The sequence below is a fragment of the Zonotrichia leucophrys genome, chromosome 1 (genome assembly GCF_028769735.1).
Source record: "Zonotrichia leucophrys gambelii isolate GWCS_2022_RI chromosome 1, RI_Zleu_2.0, whole genome shotgun sequence".
Lineage (NCBI taxonomy): Eukaryota > Metazoa > Chordata > Aves > Passeriformes > Passerellidae > Zonotrichia > Zonotrichia leucophrys.
The window spans coordinates 63,559,461-63,570,404 of record NC_088169.1 but is presented as its reverse complement, the minus strand read 5'-3'; the positions used below and the strand labels follow the sequence as shown (position 1 = coordinate 63,570,404).

General features: G+C 41.8%; 1 protein-coding gene across 1 annotated transcript; it reads left to right on the top strand.

The window, feature by feature from the left end:
• The first annotated feature begins 255 nt into the window (after positions 1 to 255).
• Positions 256 to 10,261, top strand: SPRYD7 (SPRY domain containing 7). Its single transcript, XM_064715017.1, has 5 exons — positions 256 to 400; positions 1,621 to 1,737; positions 4,644 to 4,810; positions 6,427 to 6,529; positions 9,017 to 10,261. Exons 1-5 carry the CDS (start codon positions 295 to 297, stop codon positions 9,112 to 9,114), a joined length of 591 nt encoding a protein of 196 aa, XP_064571087.1. The 5' UTR covers positions 256 to 294; the 3' UTR covers positions 9,115 to 10,261.
• Positions 10,262 to 10,944: the final 683 nt, after the last annotated feature.

Below are 10,944 nucleotides of genomic sequence, written 5' to 3'. Positions count from 1 at the left end.
ATATGTATGTCCATACGTACAATACGTCCTTTAGGAGGCGGCGCCGGCCGCCTCACGCCACGGCGACAGCTGCGGGAAAAAAAGATCAGCAGTTGCACTCGTTGTCCACTAGATTTTAATTTCCAGAGGAAGGACGGGACGCTAATGTTGATTTTTTTTTTTTTTCCCCTAATTTAATTTAATTTCACTTTAGCCCGCGCTCGGCGCGGCGCTCCCCGCCCGCCATGTCGCGGCGGGGCGGGGCCGTGCGGCGGCGGCCGTTGCGCCTGCGCGGTGCGGGGGGTGCGGCCGGCCATGGCCGCCTCCGTGTTCTGCTGCTTCTCCTGGTGCCGGGATGGCGGCGCCGGGCACATCCCGCTCAAGGAGATGCCGGCCGTGCACCTGGACACGCAGCGCATGGGTGAGCGGGGCAGGGGCGCTGCCGCCGGCGGGCGGCTCCCTGGCAGGCAGGGCCGCAGCCCCGGAGCACGGCGCGGGGGGTAACCGCTGGGAAAGTCGCCTTGGGGCTGCTTCTTTAGCAGGAATTGGCAGGTTTTTAAACCGAGGAAGCGTGGTTTGGGTGTGGTTTGAAGCAGTTCGTGTTTAACTGAAGTTGGTGGGCGCAGTGAGTGCGTGAGGAGGCCGAGGGCGGCAGGCTGCTCGGCGGGGCTGCCGTGGCAGGGTGGGCACGGCTGGTTCAGAGCCGAGGGGCTGAGCTCGCAGAACCGCGGGATCGGTGAGGCTGGAAAAGAGTTCTGCGGTCATCGGGTCCCACCTGTGCCCCAACGCCACCACGTCAGCCGGACCAGGGCACTTAATGCCACATCCAGCCTTTCCTTAAACATCTCCAGGGCCGGAGACTCCACCTCCAGTTACGGCAGTGGAGATGGAGAAGGAGCCAGGCCTTGCAGAGTCTTACCCTGCTGCTCTTTTGGGGATTACCCTTAGCATGAGCTGTCCACAGAACCGTGCCCGGGCTTTGCTGAGGACAGAGGGGATCTGGGCCAGCAGCAGCAGAGCCGGGAGAGAGCTGGGGAGGAATAGGTGCGGTCCGGTGCTCGGGCACAATTGTTAGCCACAGCCTCCCGTGTGCTTGGCCATGAAGTGCTCCAATGGAGAAGGAAAGCTTAGCAGAGAATTTTTTCCTCTCTGTATTGGCAGGCACATTTCTAATATTTCAGAGACTAACTAAACACCTTGCAATTCCATCATCAATCATTTCTACCCGATATGCTTTTCCTTCTTGTTGCAGAATGCTTTTTGTCGGATGTTAGAGAACAGAGTACAGGGCTTTGGTCTCACAGTGAACCCTTTCTGACTAAATTGTAAGTTATGCTTTTGATGTGGCTAAAGCAAAGGTGATAATCAGCATGGTGCCATAAAGCCCGAGAGGTGAAAATTAGATCAGCTTATAGATTTTAAATAAATAAACCCTAGTGGAAAGATGGACTAGCCTGTAAACAACCTTCCTTCTCTTGCTTTAAAGCACGGCCCATCATCATATTTCACACAGACTAATAAAGCTTTTACTTGGGGCAGAAGTAACAAATCCTGGTCTCAATATTTAGGGCTTTTGAGGGCTGCTTTCAGGTTTCTAAAAATGTTTTGAAGTTCTGTGGGTTTCTTTTTTTCTATTTGCAGGAACGGATGTCGTCATTGTTAAAAATGGCAGAAGAATATGTGGCACAGGAGGATGCTTAGCAAATGCACCTTTGCATCAGAACAAGAGTTATTTTGAGTTTAAAATCCAGTCCACAGGTTAGTCAGCAAAAAATACACAACTTTAAACTTGGGAGGTGTGTTATATTGCCTGCTGGTGGCAGTATCTCAAAAGCTCAGCACATGCATGTTTCTAATTGCATCCTTGAACTTGTGAACGTTAGAGAGATTTGTAAGTTACTGTGTGAAAGGAAATTTCTTTTTTTTCTTTTTTAATTCTGACTCTAAAATATTAAAAATAATAGTAAGGGTATTACTGAAGGAGTGGAAATACTAAGCCCCCACATTGTTCTGTATGCTGTTATAGGCATGTTTTTCAGGTGGCATATTTTAGAAATTATTTTTCCTCAATAAATGCTTATGACCACATAAAACACTGTAGCTATGGAGTATTTTTTAAGGAGTGCAGTTTATCCAGTGATATTTGTATCTGTTTGTCTACCCTCATTTGCACTTAGCAGGCACAGTTCGCCCAAGCAAAGGTAATACTCCTTGTGCTACCTTTTGCTCTTCAGATCAAGTGTGTAGCACTTACTCTGACACTGCCTTATCCAGAGGAGCCTTTCAGCTCCTTGTTCCTTTATTTGCTCCTACAAATACAGTCAGCTTCACTACTACAGAGAGCACTCCAGGCTTGCCTGCATTCTGGCATGAAAAGTCAGCCTGTATTTTTAAAAGCTGCTAGCAGACACTCTGAAAATGAAGCTGTGCTTTCCTGAAGTGTGTGTGGGGAGGGAAGAAGAAGGGAAGTGTTAGTCCTGAGGCAGGCCTTATGTGTCAACTGGAGCTTGATGCTGAAATTTCTTGGATAAGAATTGTTTGCCCTCAGGTGGGTCAGAGTGCAGGCAGCATGTACACAGATCTGCCCACAACACCTTGCAGTCCAGCTAGCTGGTTATTTTTGAGCTACATGTAAGCCCATATCCAATTCAACTTGGCAGTTTTATTATCCTTTTTTTGGGAAGAATCCATTGCAGGTGTTGTTCATCTATGGTCATTATTCAGACAGATAGTCTATCCATGTTCTTAACACTTGAGAAACATGGGAGATAAACTCTCCTGGTTCCTGTGAGCCTTTTTTCCTCTATTCCTGTGCCCCAAGGCAGGAGAACTGTGGAAGACTTACTTCTGGAAATCTAAGATTTACTTTATCCCTCCACAGTCAATTAGAGGTTATCTGTGGGGTCACCCTGACTATTGTAAAGTTTTTGAAGTCGAATCACGCTCCTACTTTTTCATTCTTGCTGTTAGAATAAATTATTCTACAGTTTCATCTTTTGAAAATAAGTTTTTTACATATTTGCCTCATTTTAGTCTTCTCTAGACTAAAAAGTCCCAGTTTGTTGGGTTTTTTTTTTCATTATCACCTTATAGATAAAATTTTTACACTTTTGATTGATTTTGTTGTTTCTTCTACAATATCTTTAGTCAGCCTAATTTATCTTGAGGTACAGTGCTTAAAATGGATGTTCTGCTTCAGCTGCAGCAGCAGTAGATTACCTCATCTGTTTCATACATGCCACACATCCAGAAGTTTTCCACATCAGTAGAGCACACTCACGCTCAGCAAGTGGTCTGTGAACTGCTTACCAAGCCACTGCTGTATTTGTGCCACTTACTGTTCCTACTTACCTGCTCTTCTTCATATTTAAATAAAAACAGATGCACTTGCTTTATCTCTAACTAGTTAGTCACTTTAAACCTCTCAAGAGCTTGCAGTCCTGTCAGGCTGGGATTGGCAGCACGTTTCATCAACACATTGTCATGTTATGCAAGTAATTGATGGTAATACACAGCAGTATCTGACCTTGTGCATTCAATGCAAAACCTCAAACCCCGCTTGAGTCATCTTTTTTGATTTGACAGGGTGCTACTGATGAGTAATCCTGGAATAGTTTTCTAACCACTCGTGCCTTCATATTGCTGTAACTGTCTAGACCATGTTTTCATCATTTGACTATTTCAGTGTTGTATGAGTTTCAAAATTATTACCAAATCTAGGTCTGTAATATTAACACTTTCTTTTTTTCCATAAGACTGGTCTAACTAGCTGAAAAAGGAAAATTTGTTGTTTACAAATCCATGCTAGTTGGATTTAATTTTTGTATCCACCTACAGCCTCAGAGTTTGTATTCAATATTTTTCTGGGGATGAAAGTTAAGCTGAGTGGTTACAATTCTCTTTCTCAGAGATCCTTCATTTTCAAGATAGATGCTGTTTGTCTTCAGTTTCCTGTGGCTACTTGTGCTGGGTCTGCTCAGGATGGGGTTAATTATCTTGTATCCTGTGGTTGTGTGTTTTAGATTTGTCACCAAAGCAATACTGATAACAAAAGAATACTGGTAACACACTAATACTTTAGCAATTGCTGAGCAGGGCTTGCACAGCACCAAAACCTTGACTGTTTCTCACTCTGCCCCTCCAGTGAGTACGATTGGGGTTGCATAAGAGCTTGTGAGGGGATAGAATCAGGTGGATGACCCAAAGTAGCCAACAAGATATTCCATACCACATAGCACCTGTCTTGTTCAGGAATAAATGGGAGAGGAGGGGATTTAGGGAGATTAGCCATCTTTTACTTGGGAATTGGCTGGGCATCAGTCTATCCCTGGGAGGTGGTGAGTGATTGCCATTGCATCACTTTTGTCTTGTTGTCTCTTTAACTTCTGCTTTATTTATTAAACAATTTTTATCTGTAGCCGCAAGTTTTCTTGGTTTTACTCTTCCTTTTCTCTTTCTCCATTCCACAAGGGCCTGAGTGGGCTGGGGGAAGAGAATGACTGGTTGCATGGTGCTTAGCTGCCAGAGCTAACCCACAATAGGAGATACCTACTGGTAGTACCATCATGGCATTAGTTAGAAAACAAATTCTTTATGCTGTCCTGCTTCAGTCAGTCTTCAAAATAACATGGTTTTTTTCTTACTGTGTTAATATCACATTTTAGGGATTTGGGGTATAGGAGTTGCAACCCAGAAAGCAAACTTGAATCAAATTCCACTTGGTCGAGATGTCCACAGTCTGGTGATAAGAAATGATGGAGCTCTCTACTATAACAATGAGGAGAAAAATAGGCTACCAGCAAACAGCCTTCCTCAGGAGGGTGATGTGGTGGTGAGTTTCTTAAGGCTTTCTTACTTCCTCACCTAAATGCTTCTTATTTACAGCTCTGTTTTAAGCCAAATTGTTCAGTTTGCATCTTTCAGTTTGGAAAGTGCTGGGATATAAATTCCTGTTATCTCTGAATGAATCAGCAGCCTGGACATGGGTGGACTTCATTCTTGGTATTGATAGGTTCCTGATTAGGGATGGACTTGACCAGGGTTTGAGAATTAGTTTCTGGTGCTCTATTTCAGTATCTACCTGACTGACCATTCCCATCACGAGGATCTTATGTTGTTTGAGATGGGATCTGCCTGAACAAATAATGTGCTGGAATGCATTACATGTCTATGCACCATGCCCAGCTGAACTCAAGAACCCTTAGCTAACTGGTTAATGATTAGAAAGACAGAGCAGGGCAGAGATGGGTCCTGGGTGATAAATTAATTGTATTTTTAGCCACACTTTTGTAGTTTGTAGGGGATATTGAGTGGGGGGGGGGTAATGTTCCCTGGAAAAATGATTGAGGGAAAATTTTAATTTTTTGTACCTTACTATTTCAGGTTTCTCAAAACATCCTTAAGTGACTTTGTTCAAAGTGTTGGTTTTTTAGTACTGTCATTTTCTCCATGTCCTCTTAGGTATTTTCAAAAATACATGAGAGCAATGCAATGAAATTGAGACCATTTATCCCCCCTTCTTTTTCACACTGGGTAACTCGCCTCTATATAGCCATGGTTAGAAATGCCATCTTTAGAAGCTGCAAACAGCTAGGGGTGATAACTCCACCCTTAACCCTCAGATACAATACTGGTCTTTTAATCCCCTTCTGAAATTGTTTTTTGAAGGGTTGCAGTTTGTTTCAGGCTTTCCTGAACTAGTATGATCTGAACAGCTTCAGCTAATCACAAAAAACACAACTGATGTGTTACTGCTAACTTCCTCATTTCCATAAGTATCAAGTTATTTTGTTCTGTCATGAAAACAAATTTTTGAAGTCCTGCATGAGCTCACAAATTGTCACAGTCAGACATAGCAAAGCAGTGAGGAAAGTCCTTTAGCTAACAGATGAGTAAGTTACTATCTTGTTAGTGTTTGCCTTCTGCCCTGTGGTCAGCATATTTATAGCGTTGTGTGTGAAACCACGGTCTGCTGCTGCCAGCAGAGTAAATGAGCTGAGAGAGGTTTCCATATGGAGGTATGGAAGGGTGAACTTGGTTCCTGGCATCATTATTTATTAAAGTTATTACAGGGAGAAGGTACAAACAAGAAGATTGCAATACTCCTTCTCATACTCAAAATCATTGAACATCTTGTGTTTCTTTAATGTGGTGAAGTTTGGAAATTTGTTCTGTTAACTCAGTAAGATGTGAAGTGTATTGTGCAGTACTGTGCTGCATCCCAGTTGGAATGGGCACTAAGGAATCCTGAGTATTTGAAAATACAGATGTTACTGGTCACTTATTAACTTCTAGTCCTTGGCAGGATATGTCAAGTGAGATTTTCGAGGATGCTGTGGTTTGCATAATGGTGTTAAAATCTGCCTATGGCTAAGAAAGCTAAGTAGCAGTCTTATGTGTATAAACTTGTTGATGCTTTTTTTTTTGTTAATTTTCTGTACTTTGTAGGGCATTACATATGACCATGTAGAATTAAATGTATATTTAAATGGCAAGAACATGCATTGCCCAGCTTCTGGAATCAGGGGGACTGTCTATCCAGTGGTCTATGGTAAGTCAGAGATTTTCAAACTGTTTCACATTATGGAAGATATTTTCATTCCAGTTCTGTTTTGTGAGCTGTGTATTCTTCTGATTTAAATGTAACACACATCAATCATCTATTCTTGGCAACTACAACAATTAATTACCTGAAAATTTAAACCTAGGAAATGATAAAATAATATTTTTGACTAATTTTTAATGCTGCTTAATAGGAAAAAGAGCACTGCTTACTCACTGCTTATAGTGTCCACATCCAGCAAGCTGGGGAGTTGCTGCACTCAGTCTAAAAGTTGCCAGGTAAAAAAAAAAAATTAAGCAGATAGCAGACTTGTGGGTTAATCTGATTTATCTGTGAAGCTTGATATTTATGCCTTTTAATTTCCCATACTTCATAAATGCCACCAGTGTTCCATACCAATAGAATTGTTGTTTGTGTTTTCTTGAACTTCCTGTGCAGTTTCTGCTCTTTGCTGCTTGTCCTATTGCTCTGCACCACTGAGCAGTGCCTGGATCCACCGTTTTGGCTCCCTCCTTTCAGATACCCATAGATATTGGTGAGGTCCCTTCTCAGTCATCTCCTGTTGAGACTGAGCAGACCCAGCTCCCTCAGCCATTTTTCATAGGAGAGGTGCTCCAGTCCCTTCATCGTCTTCATCACCATCCTCTGGACCTGCTCCAGGAGCTCCATCTTCAGTTTATCTGAGCCTCATTTAAATAGCAGCCAAAATAATTTTGGTTGTAAGGATAACCCTTAGCTGCATGATAATTTTTAATTCATAGTGGGCTCCTAACGAACTGTTGGCATGTTCCCATTTATATCTTGATACATTTTGACTGATACGGAATTTTATGAACAGGAAGAAAACACACCAGATGTGTGGTAGACTCTTTGAAGTCTATGAATGTGGCTGGTGAATCCCTTGCTTCCAAGCCCTGAGGGCGGAATGGTTGTACGTGGTCAGGCTGTGATGTGTCCTTCAGCCACGTGAGGGCGCCGCTAAAATGCTGTGGTGGCAGCTCCTCGTGCAAAACCTTCATCATCGTCAGCAGCAGCCGAGTTACTGTGTGGCTGCATCCTCCTGTCTTTTGGTAGGGGTCTTACCCAGCATGAAGAATGAAGGTTGCTTTCAGAAAATACTCGGTGGCATGTTAGCCTACTGTTCATCTTTTTTCTCTGACTCAAGAAGTTCCATGCCTGGAGAATGCAGTGACCTTTTATTGCCAGGCTCTTTGGGTCTTCTTCCACAAGTGGGCATAATTTCATTATAATTATCATGTCTCCTACATGTAGCTATAACTTGAAGCCTGCAGGTTGTTTTTTTACACTACTTACTTGGTATAAACTTCAAGTGTCCTTAATTTAATATGAACTTCTAGTCCTGTGGAAGGATTTGGCTATACAGAAGAGAGTTTCTCAAACATTTACTCTATTCAGACTAGAACTATAGATATCTTTTTAAGAGGAAGGTGGCAGATCAGGCAAACACAGTGTCAAGCTTGAGAAGATAAAACAAAAAAATGAACTTAAAGGTTATTCCCTACAGCAGCTGTACCTCAGGCACTTTAATGGAAGCAAGACATAAACACTGTGTAAGTACTAGAGAACTGTACAAACACACTGATAGGAGTTTTCACAAAGCCTAGGGGGAAGAATTCCAACCTTGTCTCTGAGATAGTTAAGTTCCAAAATATGAAGATGAACCTTTTCTTGGTTAAACTAATGTTGATGTTCTGCCACGTTCATCTCAGAAGTTGTCTTTGAAACAGACCTTGCTTTTCTGACTAGGTGGGTGTTTCAATTTGCTAGTGAAGTACACAAAAGTGTTGCTCTGAAAATACTCATCAGTTTCTTTTTTATATTCTACATTGAAAGTACTGTTGTAGGTGGGTAGATTATGCAGGGGGTCAAAACCAGGGAGAAGTTCTGTAAAAAAAAAAAACCACAATAACTTCCAATTTCAAGAAGCAGTCAAAGAAGCTGTCTTTGGATCATATGCCAAAACTGATGGTTTGATACCACTGTTGCAGACATGGTGAAACCTTGTAAACCTCCAGAAAGCCACTGTAGACAGGTGAAACTCCAACAGAATTAGGAACAGAAAAATATGCACATGAAGAGGTGACATCCCTGCAAGGTTTATCTGGTAGCAGCCTTAGTCTGTAGATTTCTGGAGAAATGGAGTCGAAAATTTGGAATCAATAGCCTGAAGCCTGAAGCTCTGCTAACACTCCTAGTGAAATTAGACATTTTCATTGACTTCACTGAGGAACCATTACCGAGTAAACAGCAGAAAAGAGAGATGGTTTGCTCTCCTGGCTTAAGACCTTACGAAATTCATTGAAGAGATTTATTTTAATTGTGTATATGTAATGGGTGTATTGAAGAAATTCTTTGTGGTTTGAGCACACTCTACAGGTTATTAAGATGGTTTAAAAGAGGATCAAACTGTTAGTGTTCCTTCTCTAATTCCTTATTTTTGGTTCTCCTCTGCAGTTGATGACAGTGCCATTCTGGATTGTCAGTTCAGTGAATTTTATCATACACCTCCACCTGGGTTTGAAAAGATCCTCTTTGAGCAACAAATCTTCTGAATGTCTTCATACTGAGAATTTGCACCCTGCACTGTTACAAAAGCTTTGTCATCTTGAAGCCTCACTTTACTTTTAGGAAACATATCTGTATTTTTAGTAAGTACTTGTGACTGTTGTCTGCAGAATAAATACGTTAACTGCAAGACCAGGTAAATGTGTTGCTGTCCAAATAAGAGTTTTCTGGCATTGTTTTGTGGTTAAAAATGAGCATTTTGAGGCAGTGTTTTTCTCTGATTTGTACTTGATGCATAAGGAGACTAGGGATATTGCTGTTTTCAGTAGTATATTCAGTATTTTGGATAAACTGGAGCTCTGTAAGGCATATAGTTCTTACAGATATGATAGCTATGGAGATGGATAGTTGTCATGATTTTTTCCCCCCAGCTGTTTTCTCACAGAAATTATGTAATTTTTTTAAAGGATGCATTGTGTTTGTAGTCTGTGATTTGGAATTGTGGTGTCCTCCCAGTTGTGCACAATGACTAACAATACAATGACATAACTAGCAGCTAGATACTTGCTAGATACTTGGTTTTTGGCAAGGTGTAGGTTAATCCATTCCCTCAATCTTAGACCAGCAAATACAACTTAACTGTTTCTTTTAGCTTTTAATTTGCTTTTATTGTGACTAAAAAAATAATAGAATATTTTCTAGTAATACTTTTTTGTTGAACCTTAAGTAAACCTGAACACTACCTGTGTGTTTGAGGACCACCGTGCTCTGGTAAGAGAGTAAGTACAGGTCACTCAGGTTGGGTAAGCAAAGATCCAGGTGAAGGGTATGAGATGTTATGGTGAAGCCTTACATCTAAACTGTAAATTAGATTATTCTCTTATGGAATAGCATATTTAATTTCTTCATGAATCATTTATAAACGGCTAAGACATTGTTCTAAAATGTAATGCCCTTGAATATACATTGTGAGATGCTATTTTTTCCTCCTCTTGTCATATTTAATATACTTCCTAGAAGAATTTTTATTGTAAAAAAAAAATCTTCATACTGAATGTTTGTGTTTTGGTTTTGGCTTTTTCTGGGTTAATGTGTTTGCATAAATGATTTTATTTAAATATTTTTAGATATTAACCTTATTATGAAATTTTCAAATACAAACAGCTTTCTCAAAGTCTTTCACCTTAGAATTTACTACATTTGTCTTAACTCTGTGGCCCGTGTTTTCCTTCCTTTTAGCCTTGCTGTCACGTGACAGGATTGGGTAGAACTTTTCAACCTTGTCAGCATTATGGTGTAAACCTCAGGAAATTAGAGTGCAATTTTATAATTTCCTTTTGAAGTCTCCTCAAATCAAAGTAGGATAATGAGAAATAAAGTCTAAATCCTAAAACACCTTCCCCCCACACCTCCCTTCTTTCTGGGCTTAAATTTTTTTCCCAATTTGCTCTACCTCGTTCCCCTGGCAGCACGGAGGGACAAGGAATGGGGGCTGTGCTCAGTTCATCACATGTTGTCTCTGCTGCACCTTTTTCCTTAGGGGAAGGACCCCTCATATTCTTTCCCTGCTCCAGTGTGGTTCCTTCCCTTGGGAGACAGTTCTCCAGAATTTCTCCACTGTGAGTCCTTTCCATAGGATGCAGTTCTTCATGGGCTGATGCAGCATGGATCCCTTACACTGGGTGCAGTCCTTCAGGAACGGACAGCTCCAGCGTGGGTCCCCTTGGGACCTGTTCTGGGTCACAGCCTCCATGTGCTCTGGGTGGGGCCCTTCACAGCCTGCAGGGAGATCTCAGCTCCCCCATGGATCCCCACAGGCTGCAGTGGCACAGCTGCCTCACCATGGGCTGCACCAGGGACTGCAGGGAATCTCTGCT